Genomic DNA, 24,680 nt, shown 5'->3' on the forward strand with positions numbered 1-24,680 from the left:
AAGAACCACATTATCTGCACATGTCATGAAGTCAGGGATGTGTCTTTAAAGAGAGAGTAGGACCAAGCTTGCATGGGCACAGAAAGCCCTCCAGCAGGCCCAAAATCCAGGCTTTCACAATACAAGCAGTCACAGCTGTTTCCATCACAAGTGATGCTGCTCACTTTGCAAAAGCAAGAAGTGGTCCTTGGGGACCAACCACCCTTGCAGGAGTCATCAGCTTTAACAAGACCTTCTGGGGTTTACCAAGGAAGTTTCCTCATCACCACAAAAGCTTCTCAGAAAACTTGGATGTGACTTCCCTCATTCTTCATAACAAGCCATCAGAGATTAATTAGCTGGGGATAACAAGAAAGAAACTTTCTTCTTTGTTACCAACAAAGTTCACTTCTACAGCTGCCTTGCTTGACAGAGATGGCTCATGTCCAAAGCCAGTGAGTTGGAGGGTCAGTGTGTTGGCATGTTTGTGTATTAAGGACAATTTCATGGGCCTGGATCATAGAATCCAGCCTGGTTTGTGTTGAAAGGGAGCTTAAAGCTCCTCCAGCTCCAACCCCAACACCTTCCACTGGAGCAGCTTGCTCCAAGCCCCTGTGTCCAACCTGGCCTTGAACACTGCCAGGGATGGGGCAGCCACAGCTTCTCTGGGCACCCTGTGCCAGCGCCTCAGCACCCTCCCATTGAAGAGCTTCTGCCTAAGAGCTCATCTCAGTCTCCCCTCAGGCAGGTTAAAGCCATTCCCCTTGGCCTGTTCCTGCAGGCCTTGGTCCAAAGCCCCTCTCCAGGTTTCCTGCAGTGCCCCTTATGGTATTGAAAGGCCACAATAACATCTCCCTGAAGCCCTTTTCCCCTGTTGCTGACCATTTCAGTCTTTTACCACACTCCTCACTGTTCCTCCCCATCTCCTTCCTTTCCCTTTTCGGGCACCGCTCCCTCAGGCTCTCCTTTGTCTGGAAAGCCACACACTGGAAAGGAATCACATCCCCAGTGTAGAATCTACACATTTGAAACCCAACTATTGAAATCCTTTCCAATCAAAATGGATAAAATACATTCCCCTTGTGTTGACATTTTAAACTTACCAGCTGCCGGAGACATACCAGACATCTCCAAAGAGGAGGGCACTCACCCTCTTTTAGACGTGACTTAATTAAAAACCAAACATGAGTGTCTCTCCTTATCTATTTATGAGACAAAGTCCCATTACAGCTAAGGAGACTCAGGCCAATGCAATCAGCAGAGCTCATTCAGATCTCTTCAGCTGGAGCAATGGAGGTGTCTGCCTTGCAGTGAGAGGCATGAACCCCACCAAATCTCCCTCAACACTAAAGGGAGCTGATGAACCCAGTAAACACATAGGGGTGACATGGTGCATTCAAATGTAAGGAGACAAGTGCTTGCCTAAGGACATTTGAAGTGATTGTAAATCCAATCACTAAGTACCCAAAAAGGGGAGGTAGCTCCTACCCAGCATTTGCTCAGCTGCCTTTAAATGAGATTTAACTACAATGAAAGCAGCTCCAGCTGAGAGTTTGGGAGCTAAAGCCATTAGGAGCTCATCAGCAGGAATGCCAGAAGCCAGCCTCCTCATTGCCTGCTCATCATGACCCAGCAGGAAGATGCATTGCAATGCTGGCTGCTGCTTCTGCTTCCTGGAACCTCATGTGGTGTTTGCTCTGCTCTCCTGGTCAGATGATAACCCCATTGAAGGCAGTGGCAGCCCTTAGACACAGCAAACCACTCGCTTCCTTAAACACACACAACAAGGAGCAAAATCTGGTTTTGAGAGCAGCAGCTCCAATGTGAAACCACAATGAGCAGAGTGATAGGGTTGTACCCACAGACTTGTGTTTTTAAGACACTAAGAGCTCATGTTCCTGTTTAAACACTTGGTGATGGTGAAGGAGAGAACAGCTAGACATAAAGTCATTGACTATTGTTGTAGAAGGCACCAGAGAGACCTTGTTGTGGCCTTTCAATACCTTAAGGGGACTACAAGACACCTGGAGAGGGGCTTTGGACAAGGGCCTGTAGGGACAGGCCAAGCGGAAATGCTTTAACCTGCCCAAGGGGAGACTGAGATGAGCTCTAAGGCAGAAGCTCTTCCCTGTGAGGGTGCTGAGGCGCTGGCACAGGGTGCCCAGAGAAGCTGTGGCTGCCCCATCCCTGGCAGTGTTCAAGAGCAGGTTGGACACAGGGGCTTGGAGCAAGCTGCTCCAGTGGAAGGTGTCCGTGTCCGTGCCCGTGGCAGGGGGATGGAGCTGGAGGAGCTTTAGGCTTCATCTGGGTTAAATAATAACCAGGGAATTATTAGGAAGCTTTGGGAACAAAGCAGGATTCAGCTGATTGACGCTGGGTGCCTGTTAGTTGTGTATTGTTAAGAAATCAGCATACCACTTAGATCCTGACTTAACTGAATCCAGCCATGGACCTTCTCCCTCCAGCCTAGGTTATTATTGTGTCTATGACATCCCTAAAGCTCAGCCATGGCTCTGGGTTTCACCATGGTCCTGGCAGAGGATACAGCTCTATGGACTGAGGTAATGCACACAGTGGAGTATTTTGGGGTGGTTTAGGTTTGCAATGTTTGCCCATCACCAATCAGCTCTCTGTGAAGGAACGCAACAGGAGAGACATCAGGGCAGGCAATGCCATTGCTCCTGGCTGCCATGGGCTGCCACATAGGAGGTCTGAAGGCTGCTGAGCAACACCACAGCTCCTGTGCTCTGTTGTGATCAGGCTGCCATGGAGATCATGGCTTCTATTGCTGCCAACAGGGAGCTCAAAAGCAAAGGTGCGGAGCAGTGGATGGGGATTCCTTGATAGTTTCTGCCCTTTGCTGGGCATTAATCACTATCACGTCTTAAAACTCTTTCAAACTGTTTGCAGAAAACCCCTCAATGTTGTTCATACTTAACCAAAACCATAGCATCTCCCCCAGTACATCCATTCTATCTGGTCCTCAACTTACAACAATTAAGATCATTTTATTTTTTGAGCTTCCTCAAAGCCTCCTTCACCTCCTTATTCCTCAGGCTGTAGATCAAGGGGTTCAACATGGGAGTCACCACGGTGTAGAGCACCACAGCCCATTTGTCTGCTGCTCTTGAGCTGTCTGAGCTGTGGAATAAATACATAAAAAAACATGCCCCATAGAAGATGCTGACAGTGGTGAGGTGGGAGGTGCAGGTGGAGAAGGCTTTGCGCTTGCCCTCGGCTGAATTGATGCTCAGGATGGTGGCGATGATGGCCACGTAGGAGAGCAGGATAACCAGAATGCTGGACACACCAAAGAGAGATGCTGCAGTGGTCAGGATGATGTGACTGAGGGTGGTGTCAGAGGTGGAGAGTGAGATGAGGGGGGAAATGTCACAGAAGAAGAGGTTGATGACGCTGGAGCTGCAGAAGGACAGGGTGGACATGCTGATGGTCTGTCCCACACCATTGGTCAGCCCCACGAGGTATGAGCCAGTCACCAGCTGGAAACAGCACTTAGGGGACATGACAAGGGGGTACAGCAGGGGATGGCAAATGGCCACATAACGGTCATAGGCCATTGCAGCCAGCAGGAAGCATTCAGATACCACAAAGATATCAAAGAGAAACACCTGAGCCACGCAGCCAGCAGAAGCAATGCTCTTCTTCTCCAACATCAAGTCAACCAACATCCTGGGGGTGATGATGGTGGAAGAACAGAGGTCTACAAAGGCCAGGTTGCCCAGGAAATAATACATGGGGGAGTGGAGGTTGGGGCTGGCCCTGATTAAGATGATGATGCCCAGGTTGCCCACAATGGTGACAAGGTAGGTGAGCAGGAAAAGCAGGAACAAGTAGACCTGAGTCACCGGGTCCTCTGTGAACCCTGCTAGGTTGAACTCGGTCACTTGGGTGCAATTGCTTTGTGCCATGGGCTGGATGGTGCTTTCTGTGTGAGCTCCTGGCTGGAGGTTTCTTCTCCAAGAGGCAGGGATGTCCCAGGTGGAAAAGCCTCTGTGTGGTGGGAGCTGCTCAGAGACAGTCCTGCAGGATGGAAAGGGAGACTTCAGGCACAGATCAATGAGGAACAGGTTGGTGAAAGTCGTGTGCCAGCACAGGTAGAACAAAGGGGTGCTCAAGCAGTTGAACACCATGGCACAACGTGGTGTGTGCTCCTCTGGCTCACTTCTGGATGTTGAGCAATGACCACTCTGGAAAGCAGTGGGGAGGTTCCACTCACCCGAGTAGCTTTACCTTAGTGCTGCACTTCATCGCCTGCATTAGTGCTGAGCCTGGGGCCTGGAGACCATCCGGCTCAACCTGGAACACAGAGAAATGTGGTGCTTTCACAGTGCAGAGCTGATCCCTCATCCTCTTGTGGGCATTTCCCAACCACTTGCTTCTTCCCTCTCTGCTTGAGTTTCTTTATGACTTGAATGAATTCCTGACCTATACAAAGTGCAGGTTGGACAGGGCAACCTGCTCTAGTGGAAGGTGTCCCTGACCATCACAGGGGCTTGGAGCTGGGTGAGATTTAAGGTCTCTTCGAACAGAAATCATACTATGCTCCTGTGCAATCTTACACAGTGGTTAATATCAGTTTCCCCTCCCTCCTGGCACACTCTGTCAGATCTAAAACCTTTTCATGGTTCTTTAACCTGTTCCTTGAGTCTCCAATAGAAATGGGCAAACCCCAGAGCTCAGCAAACTCTTCTTGAACACATATTTTGGGGGAAAAAAGTAATCTTTTGGAGCTGCCTCATCTCAGCAATGGGGAGCACCCTGAATGTCCTGTACAGGAAAGCCTGAAGTGCTCATCCAGGAAACATCTGAGGTCACTGAGAAGAGGAAGCCTCCTGAGGGTGTTCTCCACCAGGGTGATCTCCAAACCTGCCTTCTCAGCAGCAGCGTGGGGAGCACACAGCACAAGCAGCTCCCTGGGAAGCCCAGAGCATCATCAAGAAACCCAGGACCCTGCAGTCAGGCAGGAGATGAAGACAGGAGCTGCTGCTTGTTGGCAAGAGAGAACCACAGGAGAATGATGGGCTGGAAGATGCTGCCCCTCACTTACATCTCAGCTCTGTCTCTGCTGCCCTCCTCATGCTCTCGGAGATGGATGTGAAGATGAATGTGCCTGGAGCTGTGCAGGGAGCCTGGGAATGAACCAGCATCAGCAAACCCCCTTTCTATTTCAAGTGATGTGGGGATGTGGGACTGTGAATGTCTTTGTGCCCCAGGAGGTGACAAAGCCCAAAGCAGGTCATTATCTCTTCTCTGTGCTGCTTGGTTTGGAGAAGAAATGTACCCAGAGGAGATGATCTCAGCTTGAGCAAGAAACAGAGCTTTGGGCTCCCTTAGAGCAAAGCACAGAACAAGCCCACCTTTGACATCCACTTTTGGAGCATTTCTGAAGCAGTTACAGCTTCACAGGGGCCATGGTTGACATTATCATGGCAGGCAGCTGAGGGGAACCTCGCTAATGGGAGCTGGTACCAGGGTCCATCAGCAATCCCAGCACCACAGGCAATGAACCAGCTTTCCACCCATCTTCAATTCCTTGTACTCAAACCATAGCTCACAAGTTTGGCTGCAAAGGAGCCAACAGGAGATCGTGGTGACCTTGCTAACGACGAGGTAAATGCTGTCCACTACTTCTTGTCCATGTAAACATCAATGCTCACATCACCCAAGGCACTCAGGTTGCTCAGGCGTGACTTGGCCTTGGTACCTCCATGCTGGCTGCTCATGGTCACCCTCCTGTCCTTCCTCTGCCTGGACAGGGCTTCCTGGGGAACTTGGTTCTTAATCCCATGGGGGACACAGGCACCCCCAGTCCTTGTGCTCTCCTTGATGATGACATTCACCTTCTTCCACCCATCGTGCTGGAAGCACAAGAGACAAAGGAGAGCCTGAAGGAGCGGTGCCCAAAAGTGGAAGGAAGGAGACGGGGAGGAGCAGTGAGGAGTGTGGTAAAGGACTGAAATGGGCAGCAACAGGGAAAAGGGCCCTTCTGAAGGGTGCTTTAGGGTTGCCCTTGTCACTGGTGGCTCTGATGGATGCTCCCAAGCCTATCACAGAATCCCAGCCTTTGTGTTGGAAGGGACCTTAAAGCTCATCCAGCTCCAACCACTGCCACAGGCAGGGACCCCCTCCACTAAAGCAGCTTGCTCCAAGCCCCTGTGTCCAACCTGGCCTTGAACACTGCCAGTGGTGGAACAGCCACAGCTTCTCTGGGCACCCTGTGCCAGCACCTCAGCACCCTCACAGGGAAGAGCTTCTGCCTAAGAGCTCATCTCAGTCTCCCCTCTGACAGGTTAAAGCCTTCATGGGGGTTGTGGGGAACCTCCTTCTACAGCCAAACATGAAAGGAAAGTGCATGTCACGCAGATTCCCACCAGAGATCATCCGGATCCCCTGGCAGTGCACACCAGGAGAAAACCCTCACAATTTGGGCACCATTTGGTTCCAACCGCTTCCAGAGCCACATCCTCCCCTTTCCTTCTCTCTCCAGTCGTAAAACCAGGCATAGGAGCCTCAGGACATGGTGCGATGCTGCAGATGAGGCCCCTCCATCCTCCTCCTGTTGTCAACTGTCCATCTCTCACCTCCTCATCTTCCTGTTCAATACCAGCCCCACAGCCACAGCCTGGCTGACAGTGGGAGATGAATGGGAGTGAGTCAGTCCTCCAGGGCATGGGATATGTGTATGAATGTGTAGGGATGTGATGGATACAGGGGAGATGTGAGGAGATGGTCCCTCCTTGCTTTGCATCAGTCCTGGTCCCAAATCCTCGCACTGCTCACACAGCCCCTGTGGCCACCCTGCAGGACATGGGGGGCAGAGGGTCTCCTCTGTGCTATGGTGGACATACGAAGGATTTAAGCACTGATCCCAAAGAAGTGAAAGCTGAGTCCCAGTTTGGATCCAGCTCCATGCAGAGCATGGGGGGATTTCAACCCTTGCCCAGTGCCTCCACTGGGGCAGAAGCCATCAGCATCCATATGAGAATGTCCCTTGTTTCCTGCAGAGCCCCAGCATCCTTCATCCTGCCCCGTGGTGTGCAGTGAGGTGCTGGAGTTTGCAGTTTGAAGGGGACTATGGAGCAGCCCCTTTGCTCTCTGCCCCCTCCAGCCTTTATCCCTGTGTCAGTGACCTCCCTGCACACGTCCCTTGTCCCCACGGCCATGGCTTCTCCCCATCCATCTCCTGCTGTCAGGCTGGGATTGAGCATGGAGATGGGAGGTGTGGGACAAGATGGTGAGGTTCCAGGTGGCAGCACAGAGACAGGACCAGCGTTTGGAATGGGTGCAAGGGGACAGGGGACCACATTGCACATTTCTCTTCCCTCTTCCAGAGCTGCAGAGGCTCTGCACGAGCAGCCACAACACTGTGGATGCTGCTGTGCTTTTTAATATGGCTGAGCTGGTGGTACCCAGAGGGGCTTTGACCAGGAGAGGGAGTCACAGCAACCCCTATGTCCCTTCAATTGGATGTGTGACATCACATCTTCCTTCCTTGTGATGAAACCAAGAGGAGAAGGAACATCAAACTTCATTTCAGTTCACAGTTACCATCTTTGAGGAAGAAATTAGCCACAATTATCCCAGGCTTCTTTTCCTCACGTAAAACACCAATCAGCTTTATTGAGTTATAGCCTTGGTCACTGAAAAATATCTATTTTTCTTGCAAGATTCTTGACCTTGTCCCTCAGCTCCAATAAAATTCCTCACTCTTACCTGTGAGCTCTTTATTAATGCCTCTGGGGTGGGAGGGAAGAGGAAGTGTAGTTTTACATTTGCTTGCTGAAAAAGAGTCAGAGAAAAGGTTTCAAAAGATTCATTGCATTCGTTTGTGCCTTTCAAAGAGAAGAAGTTGGTGGGAATCAAGGTCTCAAGCTGCACCTTAAAATGTCAAGGGGAATCCCTCCCCAGGCTGCAGCTTCACAGGAGATTTCACTTCATGTAAGGAAGTGTAGAAAATGTAATACCTAGTGCAGATTGATGAACTGTGCTGAGACTACCCAGTGTTAAGGACAAACTGGGCATATCAAGTGGTCTTCCTATTCATTTTAAGTGGTGTTTTACACTCTTTTTAAGTGCCCTTTACTTAAATGGTGAGAGAAATGGAATTCCAGCTGGAGATAAGCACCCACAACCCATGTCCATGCCCAGCTCACACTAAAGCACACCAGGAAACACCAAGCGGTGGGTTGCACTTATAAATACAGCATGAGGCAAGTTTCCGTTGGTGAAAGACAATCCTGAACCCAGAATCAATGGTAACCGAGAGCTGCCTGGGTCAGAAAGAAGCAAAAAACCACTGGTGTGGGAAAATGTTTTTCCTTTACCTCTTGTGAGGGAGAATTAACTTCTATTTGGGAAGTACATGGGTCATGAACAGTGTCTTTTGTGTGCTCTGGAAAACAGCAGTGAGAGGTCTGTGGAAAAGTGACTTCTATCTGTGGTCAGTGAGGAAGCCAGAATTGATGTAATTACTTGCTGATGAGCTTGGCAGGACGGAGACTTTGGTATCAGAGAGCTTCTTGAAAACCTTCACCACACCTTGGTTTTTTGCTTCTTTCTTGCATATTGTAGCTGAGACATGTAGAATATATACAAATAGAATCATAGAGCCACAGAAAACCCAAGTTTCACCTCAAGAGATCATCTGGTCCAAGCTTTAATGGGAAAGGGAGCCTAGATGAGAAGTGTCACGTGTAAGGCTCATCGCTGCTTGATGAATTACCCCACTCTGGTGTTCTTATCCCCTCTTTGGTTTAAGAAAAATTCCAAAGCAGAGACAACTGCAATACATAAAGGTTTACCTAGACTTGGTGCTACATTGCTATGGGAGGTCTGGATTGCTATAGTCTTGTGTGTGGTGGATCCAACTCAGGGGACTCCCAAGAGGAACCTCAGTCTAACGTACAGGGGAAGAATAGCTGTCAATTCCAGCAACAAGAAACAGGCTTGGGGTTCTGAAAACACATTTGATGACAAAAGCATCATTGCATGAGTCTGCTTCAATCTTTGCAGAGAAGGGATCTACAAAATTCAGAATCCCCTGGCTGTAGACACAAAATTCTCATATCAGGTAAATAACAGAGGTCCTGCCATAGAAGCCCAATATTATACTTGGTAAAACAGAATTAAATCTCTTAAATAGAGATGGGGGACAAATGGGCAGAGGGTGGGATGAAGCCGCAGCTGAGGCTGCTCAGGGGGATAAAGGCCTATTAGTTCACCCTGGGACAATTCATCCCTGCCTAAAAATGCCCATTTCTCACCCTTGAATACAGTGGAAGCCCAGAGGCACCAGCTCAGCTGTTGGACATCTAGGCACTACATGTATATAACCCCACGGGGGCTGAAAAACTGGGCTCTCAGGTGTGCACAGAGAGGAACAGCAGCAAATCCAGAGATGGGGTCATTTGTGCATCAGTTTCCATTTGAGGACCCTCTGCAAGATCTGAAATGTCTCTAAACCCATTCTCATTCTGTTGCCAATGTCAAAGTGAAACCTTTGCATGGTCCACAAGTATGTCAGAAGCATCATACAAGCTGCTCATCACTGCTGCCCTGTAGCTGTGCTCAGGGATGGCTCATTCATGCTATGTCTTTCAGATGCTCAAGCACCACAATGCCTTTCAGAGGTGATTTCACACCCTTTGCTTTCCCTTCTCTTTGTTTTCCTCTGGGAAAGCATGAGCAGCCCTAGAGTCTTCCTCCCAGGAGAGCACATGCAACTGTATTTACAGCCCCAGCAACACAAGCTGGGCTCTTGGAGTCTGGCAGGAGCTCCCCTCTCTTCACATCAGGTGCTTAACAGAGCTGATGCTGGCGCGTGGATGTTCTCTGCTGTGTTGAGGATAAACCCTTGGCTCCCATCCTTGATGGCACAGGGAAGGCACAAGAGGTAACACTAACACAAAGCAGAGCCTCGCCTGCATTGAGGCAGTGGGCTTGCTTCTGCATGTCCTCAGGTCGTCTTTTTTCTGTCTTGGTCAGAAAACAGCCTTACCAACGTGGGTTTTCTTTATAAGAAGAGGGAGCAATGTCTGATGCAGGTTGTGTTTCTTTTATACAGGCAGCTAAAGCAAGATGCACTGATTTATTCAAGACTTAAATGAGGATGAATCTTCTTCTGTTATAAAGAAATGAAACGTTTCAGTTTGTCAGCAGAATACAGTCACTAAGAAATCAGCCTTTGGAATCAACATGTTGTAATATCAATTCCATTTTAAAGGAAGCAACCTAATGCCTATGGGTTTAGGATGCTTCAGCATGCTGTAGCTCAGAAAGGTAGGTATCATGAATTTACCAGTGTGAGTGTTATCTATTGTGAATAAGCTCAAATAGTTTGATAAATGTGGTTTGGTGACTGAATGATAATCAAAAGCCAAGAGCAAATGTCCAGTGGTCATTCATCTGTAAGCTGTGATTTCACTGGGACTGGGACTTTCTCTTGCTCCACGCTTACGTGCGATCCTATGAGGTTCCTCTGAGGTGTCTTCTGACACAAATTTCCTTCAAACTGAAAGTGAATAAAGATCTGATTCTTTACTCAAACCTGAAAACACACGTGCTTGACTAAATCCAGAGTTTAATTTTTCCCAGCATAGAAAAACAAAACTGCCATTAACTGCTTCAGGAAACTCCTGGTACTTTTCTGAATACCTCATCTGAAAAACGTAAAATAGATACATTTTGGTTAGAAAATATATTGGAATATTTTAAAATGACACAGTTGAAATGGTCATTGATTGGAGTTAGATATGGTCCAAAAGCAAATCTCTGGTTTTGATCAATGTGATATTCTCTTGATTTTGCCTCAGCAGGTAACAACTGGTCATGGGAGGAAATCTCACACAGATTAAATTTATCCTTTTGGGAATTACAGACAGCCTATGTGCGCAGACCCCACTTTTTGCCTTGTTTCTATTGATTATGTTGTGACACTCATAGGGAATGTTGGAATTATCTTGGTTCGGGTGTCTCCCAGCCTCCACACCCCCATGTACTTCTTCCTCACCCATTTTGCGTTCGTTGACATCAGCTGTTCCACAGTCATCTCCCCCAGGATGCTGGCAAACCTGTTATCAGAGGACAAAACCATTTCTTTTACTGGCTGCATGATGCAGTTCCTCACCTTCGCTTTATTTGCTATTAGTGAGTGCCACCTCAACAACATGGAAGAGTTCTGTCATCGAGGACATGAGCAATTCACCTCAAATGAGAAAGCCTATGGGGCACTAAAATAATGGCATTTTCCCAATTATTTCCATGATTCGATGCAAGTTCTTCTACAGTTACTGCACAAAAGTCAATGACAGTATTGCATGAGAAATAGACTCCCCAAATCGCATCATCCTTCCTCTGAAGGAAACCAAGAGTAATGGAACCTCAAACTTGAATTCACTTCTCAGTCACTAGCTTGCATGAAGAAATTACCCTGAATTATCCCAGGCCTCTTTTCCTCACAGGAAACACCAATCAGCTTTATTCAGTTATAACTTTTGTCACTGATAAATATCTATTTTTCTTGCAAGATTCTTGACCTTTTCCCTCAGCACCAATAAAATTCTTCACTCTTACCTGTGAGCTCTTTATTAAAGCTGCTGGGGTGGGAGGGAAGAGCAAGTGTAGTTTTACATTTGCTTGCTGAAAAAGAGTCACAGAAAAGGTTTCAAAAGATTCATTGCATTCGCTTGTGCCTTTCAAAGAGAAGAAGCTGGTGGGAATCAAGATCTCAAGCTCCAGCTTTGAATATCAAGGGGAATCCCTCCCCAGGCTGCAGCTTCACGATAGATTTCACTTTAAGGCAGAAACTGTGGACAATATCATTCATAATACAGGATGATGAATGGTGCTGAGGCTACCCAGTGTTAAGGACAATTTGGGCACATTAAGGGGTCATCCCATTCATTTTAAGGGGAGTTTTACATTCTTCTTAAGTGCCGTTTACTTAAATGGTGCGATCCATGGAATTCCATCACGAGACAAGCACCTACATTCCATGCCCATGTTTAACTCTTGCTAGTGCACACCAGGAAATACCAAATAGTGTATTTCATATAGGAGTTAAGACAGTGGCTTGTCGGGTGGTTATTGAGTCAGAGTCCCAGACCCGCAAGCAGTGTCATCTTTCATCGGCGGAGGAAGAATGCAATCAGACAATTAAGCTGTTGTTGTACCCGCCACTTCAGGTATCGTAAACTTAGATCCTCTCTGTTCTCAATTATTGGGTAGGCCGATAAAAAGAGAGCTCCAGTTTCCACAAAAAATGCTCTAAGGGGAGTGTTATCGTTACTGTGCTGCAATTCCCAACTACAATCTATGCAACAATTAAGTAGCCTCAACTGATGTTGAGAGACCCACCACCCTTTATGACACTTCCCACAGTTGATTTTTACCCAGGCAAGATGCGTTTCTTTCAAGCAAGCAAAACAATATCGCGGCAGAGCAAACTTATCACAAAGGGAGTTGAGTTCCCAGCTTAGGCATGTTTCTGCTTCTTCTTCCGTTCTATATGATAACCGGACCCCAAAGTGTCTCTCAATCGGTTCCAACAGCGGTCGTAGTACACTCTGCAGACGACGACGTCGCCTCGCTTCCGGGCTGTTCATTCAGGTGAACCGCGCGGGTCCACTTGGCCGGAATCCACTTGGGTCCTGTTGGTGTAAGCACGCACATATAACCCCTGCCTACATATTGTACCTCAACAGGCCCTTGCCATTGTCCAGTTTCTGGATCCTTGTATAACACTTTCACCTGAACCTGTCGTCGTTCCTGCACCCCGGCATGTATTCTGACTGGTGGCTCTTCCTCAGGGCCAAAGATACATAAATAATTCAATACAAACAATGTTTTTGAGACCCGTTCATGGACATCCTTTACATCTACAAACTTATCAAAATAACGCTTCAGCGTTTGGTTCATCCTTTCTACTATGGCCTGCCCTGTGGGAGAATGTGGGATTCCTGTCACATGTCGGACTCCCCACTGTTGACAGAATTTTCTCATTTTTTCAGAGGTATAGGCTGGACCATTATCTGTTTTAATTTCTTTTGGCACCCCCATGACTGCAAAACAGCTCGTTAGGTGCCGTATCACATGAATAGCCTTTTCTCCCACCTGTGCGGTGGCCCATACAAAGTGACTGTAAGTATCAATGGTAACGTGCACATATTTTAGCCTTCCAAATTCAGATACATGCGTAACATCCATCTGCCATATCTCACAGGACCTCAACCCTCGAGGATTGACTCCAACCCCCAGGCCAGGCCCATGATGACTACATTGCGGACAAGTTTTCACAATTCCCTTTGCCTCTTCTATGGTGATATTGAACTGAGACCTTAACCCTCGTGCATTCTGATGGAATATGTTATGCGCTTCCCTGGCCCTTACAAAGTCATTTAAAGGTACTGCATGCATGACTAATTGATCCGCCTTGTCATTTCCTTCCCCTAGCCCCACTGTCCACATATGGCTCCTTATATGGATGACCGAATAAGGGACCGACCGAAGGCTCAGTGCAGTCTGCAATTGTCTAAAAAGTTCATTAAGTCTGGGATTGGCAACTTCTTTTACTCGAGCATCCTCTATCCTTTCCATCACCCCAGCTACATAAAGTGAATCTGTCACGACGTTGAGTGGTACGGTAATCCAGTACTCTACGGCCCACGTTACTGCGGCAAGTTCCAGCGTCTGCAGCGAGTCCCCAGGGACAGCATTCAGCAAATGGTGGTGCCATTCACCGTCAGCCATCCAGGTAATTGCTGCTCGCATAGACCTCTTGCCTGCATCTGTAAAGACCGTGAGCGCATCCTTTACCGGAGTCTCACTCCTTAGTGGCCGCCGTATCCACTCATTGCGACTGATCCACTGCACTATGGGTGATTTTACCGGCTCTATGATAATTGGAGAATATTCTGACAGCAGGCTGTCTCGTAGCCCTGGGCTGTGTTGCAGGTACCAGTCAATGTCCTCCTTGGATATCGGCAACTGTATAGAATGTGGTTCTTTTCCTGTTATTTGTAAAATTCTGGTTCGGCCCTTTTTAATTAACTCTGCTAAGTTTTCTACTTTGGGCTGAATCGACTTTTTTGGCTGCAAACTTGTAAATACCCACTCCAAGATCTTAAGCTCGCTTTTCTCCCCCTTTTTCTTTTTAAATTGCGTCAAGGCGCCTAATAACTGATGGTGAGTATGCCAAATAGTAAGATCGATGGGGAGAGCAAGACTGCGTCTTGAAACAAAATGTTCTGTGATCTGTTCAGCAAGGGTCTGAATTACAGTAGCTTGTTCCATTGTAACGTCCACCTTGGCAGCAGGATCCGTGCCTTTGAGTAGCGGACGAAGAACCTCAAGCTGATGGGTGGGAATGCCAACTACCGGGCGAATCCACTGGATATCTCCTAACAATTTCTGCGCATCGTTGAGGGTTTTTATTTCCGTCCTAAGTTGTATCTTTTGAGGACGTATTTGAGAGTCCGTAATCTTCCAGCCAAGATAAAGCCACGGCGCTTTCTGTTGGATTTTTTTCTTCTGCTACGACCAGGCCTTTGGAGTTTAACTGTTGTCGCAAGGTCTGTAATTGGTGTTGGTCAAATGGCTGCTGTTGTGCAAACAAAATATCATCCATATAATGATATATAAAGACGCCCTTCCATAGTTGCCTGATGGGTTGTAAAGCGTTGTCGACAAACAACTGACATAAGGTGGGACTGTTCTTCATCCCTTGAGGCAGCACCGTCCATTCGAAGCGCTGAGCAGGCGCTTCCCTATTAATTGCTGGCAAGGTAAAAGCAAAACGCTGGGTATCTTGTGGATGTAAACTGATGGTAAAGAAGCAGTCCTTGAGATCAATCACCAAAAGGTGCCAAGATTCTGGCAGCATTGCAGGATTAGGTAGACCAGGCTGTAGCGCCCCCATGGCTTGCATCTGGTCGTTAACAGCTCGGAGGTCGTGTAACAGACGGTACTTCCCAGATTTTTTCCCGATCACAAAAATTGGAGTATTCCAAGGGCTCGTAGACAGTTTTAGGTGTCCCTGACTGAACTGTTCTTGCACTAAGTGATGTGCAGCTTGCAGGCTTTCCAATTTTAACGGCCACTGTTCGATCCATACTGGGTTATCGGTAGTCCATTTTAGCGGGATCGGGAAAGCCCATTGTGCAGTGGCCGTCAGCCAAAATTTGGACCTTGGTCGGTAGTTAGAATTGCTCCCATCTGATCGAGCACATCTCTACCAACGAGTCCTTGCACTCCCTCAGGTAATTTCATTACAGTAACAAAGGTGTTAGCTTGACATCCACCTATGTATATCTGGACTCTATCGACACTTTGTTGAACTGATGAATGGCCTCCAACCCCTTCCACTCCTCTGGTGGTAGATCGGAGGGGCCAGCGCTGGGGCCAATAGTTGCTGTCTATGATAGTCAAGTCCGCACCCGTATCGAGAAGTAATGCAAGGGTCACAGTCTCATTCCGAGCACATAGTTGCGCAGTCACAATTGGCCTCTTTTTCATAGAGAGGGTGAGCATAGCCGCTACCCCTGTAGATCCAAACCCCTGATCATTTCTTTCTTGGTTACTAAGAGACGTCATGCCCTTTGTGACTTGTGCTATTGGGACTAGCTGTGCAACGCGGCTCCCCGCCGGGATATGGAGCGGCGGAAATAAGGTGTACATCACAATGTCAATTCGTCCCTGGTAATCGGCATCGATGACTCCCGGCAAAATCATTAGTCCTTTGAGTCCGGTAGATGATCGCCCTAACAATAGTGCTCCAACAGCTTGCCCGTTGATGATGAGTGGACCATAAACTGGCGATGCGACGCGTTGTGGTTTGCTGTCAATCAAGGTAATATCTACTGCTGTTGCCAGGTCCAGCCCGAGGCTCCCTCTGGTAGCTGGTTGTAGCTGGCAGGAGGGCCTTGCGGGTCCGGTGGCCCTTGTTGCTGCATCACGGGAGTTTGAAGCGCTGGAGCAGCTACTGTTGTCTGGGCGCGGCGGCTCGACGCGCTCTGCTGGCCGTTTCCCGAGCGATAACAGGCTGCGGTATTATGGTTGCTCGACTTGCAGTTTTCACACCACACTTGACCTGCGCGACAGTCTCGCCGAATATGCCCGTCACGGCCACAGCGAAAACATTTATTGTGTCGTCTGCCAGAAGAGCCCTTTCGTTGCTCGCCTTTATCTGGAGGCCTCAGCGGAGCTAACGCAGCAAAAACTTGTTGTGTCGCTTGCTGCTGTGCTACGAGGGCTTGCTGTTTGGCTTGCAGGAAATCTTTCCCTAGATTTTTCACCGCCTCTACTAACATCGCTTGCGCACCTACCGGCACCCTGCTCATTCTTTCTAACATCATCTCGATAGTCGCATCAACCGGCAACGTCACTAGCACACTCCTTGTTGATGAATTTGCATTCTGTAAAACACACTGCCTGAGTAGTGCCCCATGCATCCAGTCGGGAACATCTGATTGTTCTATGGCACTGGTCAATCTGTCTACGAATGCAGAGAAAGGCTCCTCTCTTCCCTGTTTAATATTCATATATGATGGGGACGGGGGTGTCGTTTTAACTAACTCTATGGCTGCCTTAGCCGTTCTCATTGCTTCTAGGCACCTCTCCGGTCCCATCTCCAGCTGTGCTCTAACCGTAATAAAGGGTCCTGACCCCATCAGCTGTTCAACAGTGACCCCCCTCAGTGGATCATTATCTCCTCTGGGCTGCTGCACTGAGGCTTCACAGAGTCGCTGCCAATGTGCTTGCCACAATAAAATCTGCGACTGCGTCATTATCATTCTCATTATTACCTTAATGTCTTCGGGACACAATAGCGTGCTTCCCCATATATAATTCATGAACTGCTTCGTTGGCTCCCCATGCAGCCCAGCGTCATTTACTGTCTGCCTTAATTGTGATAACATTTTCCAACTAATTGGATTATGCTCCCCGTGCACATCCCCATGTTCGTTAATATTGAACATTACTGGGAAGGCTAAACTTGACAGTATCCCTGTTCCTTCCTCAGTTATCGCATCTTCCATAACCTTCTGCCAATTCGTCCCTGTCACTCACCTCCTAATAGAATCTGATTCCGTGACCGGTTCCGTTTTATCCTCCGTATCACTATCTGTCTCTTGTCTTGGCTCCTTTGAGTGTTTACTCACAGGCACCTTTTGCCAGCATGGCTCTGGAGGTATCCGTGTACCACTAAACATCACCCCTCCTCCTGTCGGAGCCTGCGTGGCGCTACTAGAGAATGTAGAGAGGCCACAGTCGGCTGTGGAGGATGGGGAAGGCCCCCCCTGCTCCAGTTTTGCCGAGGCGACTGCCGCAAGACCTTTTTCAATCTTATAACGTTTTATATTGTTAATGATTTCACGCCAAGGTTTCATCAGTTTCCTTGCTGTTTTGTCATCATCTATTACTCTGTCCCACAAATAATCTCCTAGCTTACGCCACTCCTCCTCTTCAAATATATCCTCTGAGCTCCTAAAACACCCCTGTGTACGCCCTGTTGCCACTAGTCCCGCTAGTGCTTTAACGCAACTTTTATCAACCCCCCGCTTTTCTAAAAAGCCTTCTAACATTTCTAGGGCTACTTCTAGATCCATAACCTCTTATCTTTTATAAAGCGCGCTGTCTTACCCTAACGTCCCGTTCCTGCAGCCCCTCAGCCTGTAGCCCTGGCAGCGGCAGTCTTCAGTCGGACCGGACCTCGGAGTCGACACACCGCAACAGTGTTGAGTCGCTCTTGCCCACCGGTGGCTGCTCCCGGTGCCGTGCTCCTGTCCGCCGATCCGTCGTGGTGACACCGACTTCGGGTCCCTGTTCGGGCGCCAAATGTTGGGTGGTTATTGAGTCAGAGTCCCAGACCCGCAAGCAGTGTCATCTTTCATCGGCGGAGGAAGAATGCAATCAGACTCAATATGAGTGATAAGCAGACTTCGTTTATTGATTCAACTTGTCATCTTTTATACTCTTACAATGATTTACGCCTACTAGTCAGTTGCTGATAGGCTGCAAGCCTAAAGGTTACATTAATATACTTCTCCTACTTGCGGTTTACTTGCGGTTTAACGGCAGGCTAACATCCTTATTCCTGAGAGGGCACTTCCTCAAAGTTGTTTATCATACTTGTCCTCAACCGAACTTGACCTAGGGTTATTAGCGGTCGGTACTTTTCCACTGCCACGTCAATCTCGTAGCAGTAGAGATGTCAAGGCCGCTGAACCAGACTAGGCCGCAATCATCAAAACTGACTTTCTCGATACAGAGGGTCACTAGACCCACTGTGCCCTTTCTTTCTAAGCCATTCTTCAACAGTGGCTCATTTCCATAGATGAAAGACAATCCTGAACACAGAATCGATCCTAACCGAGAGCTGTCTGGGTCTCAGAGAAGCCAAAACACACCGACGGGGGAAAATATCTTTCCATTACCTGCTGTGAGTGGGAATTAACTGATGTTGTGAACTGAACATGAATGGTGAACAATCTCTTCTGTGTGCTCTGGCAAACAGCAGCAAGAGATGAGATGTTGTCTGTGGGAAAGTAGCTTCAACCTGTGCTCAGTGAAGGAGGCAGAACTGATATAATCAGATGCTAAAGAGCTTGGCAGCACAGAGACCTTTGATACCATAGAATCATAACATCATAGGATAGTTAGGGTTGGAAAGGACCTTAAGATCATCCAGTTCCAACCCCCCTGTCTTGGGCAGCGACACCTCCCACTAAACCATGGCACCCAAGGCTCTGTCCAACCTGGTCTTGAACACCGCCAGGGATGGAGCATTCACAATTTCCCTGGGCAGCCCATTCCAGTGCCTCACCACCCTTACAGGAAAGAGCTTCTTCCTTAGATCCAATCTAAACTTCCCCTGTTAAAGTTTTAACTCATTACCCCTTGTCCTATCACTACAGTCCCCAGTGAATAGTCCCTCTGAGTTTCAAATGATGAAGATACTTGTATTTTGAAACATGTTTCTTACATGTATTAAGCTATCAGTGAAACTTGATTGAAAGACATTTTCCTATGGTGTTGCCATGATTTGTCATCCTTAACTGATACTTACCTGGTAGTCACAGTGGTTCAGTCATTTTATATACTCAGATTTCATTACTTAATTAAATGACTTCATTTCAAAATGCACTAAAGACAAAAAACTGGGGTTGTTTTTCCTGATCTGTATTCCCTTAAATGTTTCAATCCATACTTTGCCCTAACAGGAGATTTTTAATTCAGTATTCCTGGTTTATCTCCAAACACTTTTGTTGTGACCATGTGGAAAGGTAACAGTGAAATGGGGTTTTGGTGAGGGGATGAATGTTTAAAGAAGTAATCATAAATGGAAGTAAGAGGTGGGAAAATGCTTATAGAAGGGAAGTAAAATAAGTCAGCAGCAGGATAAAGCAGCTGCAAACAGTCTTCAACCCTGCCCACTTCTTGCTGGCCTGAGTATCCTTGTAGTAGTAGCACTAGTACATTGTGATGTATCACACTGTCACAACGCCACAAATAGCTCAAGGAATGAGGCAGAAATGACAAAACATTTCTAACAAAGTTGAACTGCCCTTTCATGTACCTTTAATTGACTTAAAGGAACATTAAAGTTTGCTGCTGTTGTATCAATTGATGCACACAAAACCCTCAGTGAGCCTCAAGTAAAATCGTGAGTGTGACCACAGAAACCAGGTTTGGTGTTTGTACACTTGGCTTGTGCTGAAGTACATGTTGTGCTTCATACCTTTGGGTTGGAAGTGCATCTCCTCTGCCTCCATGGCTCTCTGGGTGCAGTTGCAGGGGTGATCTCCAGGCACAGAGTGATCAGTGGGAGAGATCAGGGGGGTTTCAGTTCAAACTATAAAAACCATTGCCATACGCAGGGAGATGAAGTGATTCATGTGCACATTTGACTTTGGTTACAGCACTTGGTGCTTCCAGCTACCTTAAACTATGGTTTAGGTGAAGCTCTAGACTTGCACAGTTCAAACGGCACAATAAATCCCAACCCCTGGCATCCCATTAAACACACTCCTAGGCTTCTTTCCCACCTCTGCCTCAGCAGAGATGACCCCCCTGCCCTTCCACATTAGCACTGAGGTTAATGAGCCTTGCACCATTAGCTGGGGTGCAGGACCCAGGTCCAAACCTCTTCCAGGCTCTGCTGGGAGTCTCTAATGATCCCCTTTTTGCTCAGCTAAGCTTTACTTCAGGGGTTTTATCCATGAGGACCAAAGGAGTAAATAAACCCAGGTGCTGTCCCCCTCTGGGACAGTGTCATCACCCGCTCTGGGCAAAAAGCTTCTTGCTGACGGAGCTGCTGCATTACTTGTGCTTGGCTCACTTCATCCATGAGCTGCCACTTCCCCCTCCGATAGCATTAGAGACACCTGAAGAATGAAGGAAAACAGATCATGGATCTTCTGCCTTAGGATAACGTACACACCGTGTGTGTAAATCCCAGAAAGCTGCATAAGGATGCTAGGTAAGGATCTGGCATATAAGAATCTGGCAGGCAAGCAGGATCATAGGCTTCAAATGTAGAGCTAGATTAAAACCCACAGCTTTCAAGCTTCTAAATTTACTGATTTGGGGCAAAAAGCTCAACAAGAATATACCTGAGCTATGTGTTTTCCATAGGTCTGAGTTTCTAGGCATTATCTTCACACCCTATGTGTGTGTCACCATCTGATGGTGATAAAACCTTAGGGAAAGCATTCAAAAAGGCTGCTTTTCTGCCCCAGCCCTAAACTGAAGAGGACAAGAGCTGCACCACAGCATGCAGTGGCACAGAAATACCTGGGAATGACACACAGGGCACATTCCATGAGGAAACCTTCCAGGTTTTTCCTCTAAGAAGACTAAAAATGCACTGCAAAACCTCAAGCAACCTTCTGAAAGGTTATTCCTCAATGGCAGAAGGTTGGTGCTTTGTCCCAGCCATAGGGTTGGGTGGTCTGTTCTGGATTTCTGGGGATAAGGATGTTGGAGTGTTCTCAGAAGATGTTCATTTAAGGGAAGGTAAAAGCAGCTAGAAATAGAACCTAGAAATCTATATACAACATTTCTGGCTATTTCTGGTATGTTGGAAGCTCATAAATATGTAAAAAGTGCAAAATCTCACTGAGATATAAGTAACAATGTGGGGTTGCAGCAGGGAAGCGGAGAGCAGCCACCCCAGTGGGAAGCACTAAACCCAAACCTGAAGTGCTGGGACCATACAGAGATCATTTATTTGGGCATTTGCCTCCCCACCTCTTTTCCTCCCTCTATCTTGCTCTGGGGAGACCCCCCCGCTCCCCTGCAGTCCTGATCCAGCTATGGGGCAACAGCACAAGAGGGACGTGGAGTTGATGGAGAGAGGCCAGAGGAGGCCATGGAGATGCTGCGAGGGCTGGAGCAGCTCTGCTCTGGAGCCAGGCTGAGAGAGCTGGGCTGGGTCAGCCTGGACAAGAGAAGGCTCCTGAAGGGGAGACCTGAGAGCAGCTCCAGTGCCCGAAGGGGCTCCGGGAAACCTGGAGAGGGGCTTGGGACAAGGGCCTGTAGGGACAGGCCAAGGGGAATGGCTTTAACCTGCCCGAGGGGAGACTGAGATGAGCTCTTAGGCAGAAGCTCTTCCGTGGGAGGGTGCTGAGGCGCTGGCACAGGGTGCCCAGACAAGCTGTGCCTGCCCCATCCCTGGCAGTGTTCAAGGCCAGGTTGGACACAGGGGCTTGGAGCAAGCTGCTCCAGTGGAAGGGGTTGGGGTTGGAGCTGGAGGAGCTTTAAGCTCTCTTCCAACCCAAACCAGTCTGGGATTCTACGATTTCCCTCAAATACTGCTAACAGCATTCCATTACCTACAGAACATGATGTCCAGTTCATTTCTTAGTCTCAGAGTTGTGAGGAGCAGCCTGCCAACCCCTTCCTGACCTTGAGTGGGGAAAACCATGGAAATAATACCTGAGCTGGAGCAGATAACAGAAGTTAAGTGCACTGGCTCTCTGTTAGACTCATCTGCCACACTGAGGGGAATAGTTCTCTCTGTGCTGGAACCTGAGTAGTAGTAGTAGTATTGATAGGACAAAGGGTAATGGGTTAAAACTTAAACAGGGGAAGTTTAGGTTGGGTATAAGGAAGAAGTTCTTTACTGTGAGGGTGGTGAGGCACTGGAATGGGTTGCCCAGGGAGGTTGTGAATGCTCCATCCCTGGCAGTGTTCAAGGCCAGGTTGGACAGAGCCTTGGGTGGCATGGTTTAGTGTGAGGTGTCTCTGCCCATGGCAGGGGGGTTGGAACTGGATGATCTTAAGGTCCTTTCAAACCCTAACTGTTCAACGATTCTACTGACAGCAGTGTGCCAGCTCAGCCTATTTTGGCTGCCTAGGACAGGACTCTCTGCCCCACGCTGCCAGGGAAACCTCCTGAGACTTGAGTATCTCACTCAATGAGTTGTTGTGGGCAGCTGGGGATCCAGCAATGCTGTATCAGAGCTGGGGTGATGGATTCAGGGCTCCTGGGGCATCACACTCAGATGTTTTCAGTCTTTCTCATGGAGCAAATGGAATGCACAGTCCCTTTTTCTGCCTCCCTAATGAAATGTGATGACCAGTTTGCAAGTTCTTCACCTCTTCTCCAGTTTTCAAAGAACGGGTTTGGGTTTTTAAAAGAAAAGGTCTGATTTAGCCTCATGATTAAGAGATTTCTGAAGGTTTTTTGGATGTGTTTCTCTGCCTGTGAAGATTCACCAAGAACCACAGTTAGATGTTGCCTCAACTATCAAATCTTTATTGTTTTAATGTCCAGCCTAACGGAGTACATGCAAGCCACATGGCATTGCTCTTCCCTATTTCACTCCATCTTTCCTCCTTCCCACAGGGATGCTGCCATGCAATACAGTAACAGGGCTGAAGGCAACCACACCGCAGTGACCCACTTCATCCTCCTCGGCCTGACAAGCGAGCCCAAGATGCAGACTCCTCTCTTTGTAATCTTCGTCATGATTTATCTCATCACTCTCATGGGCAAACTTGGGCTGATGGCACTGTTCAAGACAAGCCCCCGGCTGCACACCCCCATGTACTTCTTCCTCTGCAATCTCTCTGTTCTCGATCTTTGCTACTCCTCTGTCTTTGCTCCAAAGCTGCTTCTTGGTGGAAAACAAAACCATCTCTTACCCTGCCTGCTTCCTGCAGCATTTCTTCTTCCTCATGTTTGTGACCACAGAGGTGCTCTTGCTGGCTGGGATGGCTTATGACTGCTATGTAGCCATCTGCAACCCACTGCTCTACACGGTTTCCATGTCCCACGGGGTCTGTGTTCAGCTGGTGGCTGCATCATACATGGGGGGGATTTTGAATTCCCTAATCCAAACCTGTTGCTTGCTGCTGCTGCCTTTCTGCGGTCCAAACACCATCAACCATTACTTCTGTGACACTAACCCTTTGCTGAAGCTCTCTTGCTCCAACAGCCACCTCAATGAGCTTTTGCTTGTAATTCATTCTTCATGGGAGCATTTCCATGTCTGTGCTCGTCCTCATCATCACCTCCTATGTATACATCCTCTTGTCCATCCTGAGGATTAGGTCTGCTGAAGGAAGGCACAAAGCCTTCTCTACTTGTGCCTCCCACCTCCTGACCGTTACCTTGTTCTATGTCCCTGCTGGGCTCAGCCACATGCAATCAGCTTCCAAGTACTCCCTGGAGACAGAGAAAATCACCGCTGTGTTTTACACCCTCCTTGTCCCTATGCTCAACCCTCTGATCTACAGCTTGAGGAACAAGGATGTTAAAGATGCCCTTAGAAAAGCAACAGCAAGTAACCTCATTGTGAGCTGCTCATTGACCAACCCGGTCCCAGTTGGTTGATAGAACTCCTCCTCTTTCCCTTTTTAACTTGTTTTGTGTCAGCTGTCTGGAGGAGGAAGGAACTGAATGTCTTTACAGGAGCAGGTACAGCACATTCTAACCATGCTTTAAACTCTGCAGAGACTCAGTGATGTTAAGCATCCCGTCAATATAGGTCTCTGATAAATATTCTCTTGTCATCTCTTGGGGTTTTTGTTTTGAGGAAAATAGATGTGATATCATAGGAGGTGGCAAAAAGAAGCCCATGAGGAATTTCCCTCTTCAGTTTAACTTTAGAAGTTGCACTGATTCAAGCAGTGATTCATCCAGAGGCAAGTTCAAGGAGGGATGAAGGGTTTTGAGGAGGTACATCCGAAAAACATCACTTTACTTTGGGCTAATGCAAGGAAATGCATAAAATCCCATTTGCTCCCAGAAGGATGTGCAGTGCAAAGTAAGGAAATGGGAGGAGAAGCAGAGCCACTGAGCTGCCAGAGGATGAGCATGGTGCGTGCTGTGATTGAGCATTGGGAAGATGCTAAATCGCTGTGTGACCAGAACATCCCAGCCTGGAGGCAGCAGAGCTGTGTCTGTCATCCTGCACCTTCCTTCCTACCACTGCAAACATTCAGCTCAGCCAAAGAGGTCTCAGAACTGTGTGGGTTGGAGGGAGCTTAAAGGCCACCTATTTCTAACCTCCTTGCTGTGGGCTTCATCTCACATCTGGTTTAGGAGAAGTAGCAGCTGAGAGTAGGATTTTCCCCAATTGCCAAGGATTTTAGTGTGATTGAATGTAATGACTTTAGGGAGAAGTATGTTTTTTTCCCCTAGTTTCTTCTCGTGGGGCTGCTGTGATATTTCCTCC

The 24,680-nt window shown here is 47.9% G+C and overlaps 2 protein-coding genes and 1 pseudogene across 4 annotated transcripts in view; 2 read left to right on the forward strand and 1 right to left on the reverse strand.

The window, feature by feature from the left end:
- The window catches only part of LOC133283275 (olfactory receptor 14C36-like), a 538,687-nt gene that overhangs the window by 402,745 nt on the left and 111,262 nt on the right, over positions 1-24,680 (forward strand). The gene's annotated exons all lie outside the window — the stretch shown is intronic.
- On the reverse strand, positions 2,988-3,908 carry LOC133283302 (olfactory receptor 5G3-like). Its single transcript, XM_061479985.1, has one exon. It carries the CDS (start codon positions 3,906-3,908, stop codon positions 2,988-2,990), a length of 921 nt encoding a protein of 306 aa, XP_061335969.1.
- LOC133283297 (olfactory receptor 5J3-like) lies at positions 22,857-23,836 on the forward strand (annotated as a pseudogene).

This window comes from Pezoporus flaviventris, unplaced genomic scaffold (assembly GCF_033815535.1).
Source record: "Pezoporus flaviventris isolate CSIRO_AGI_PZ_B2104156 unplaced genomic scaffold, CSIRO_AGI_Pfla_v1 ptg000160l, whole genome shotgun sequence".
In the NCBI taxonomy this organism is placed as follows: Eukaryota; Metazoa; Chordata; class Aves; order Psittaciformes; family Psittacidae; genus Pezoporus; species Pezoporus flaviventris.

Coding starts and splice junctions, on each gene's coding strand:
- LOC133283302 (XM_061479985.1), bottom strand. CDS start 3,908: ATGGCACAAAGCAATTGCACCCAAGTGACCGAGTTCAACCTAGCAGGG.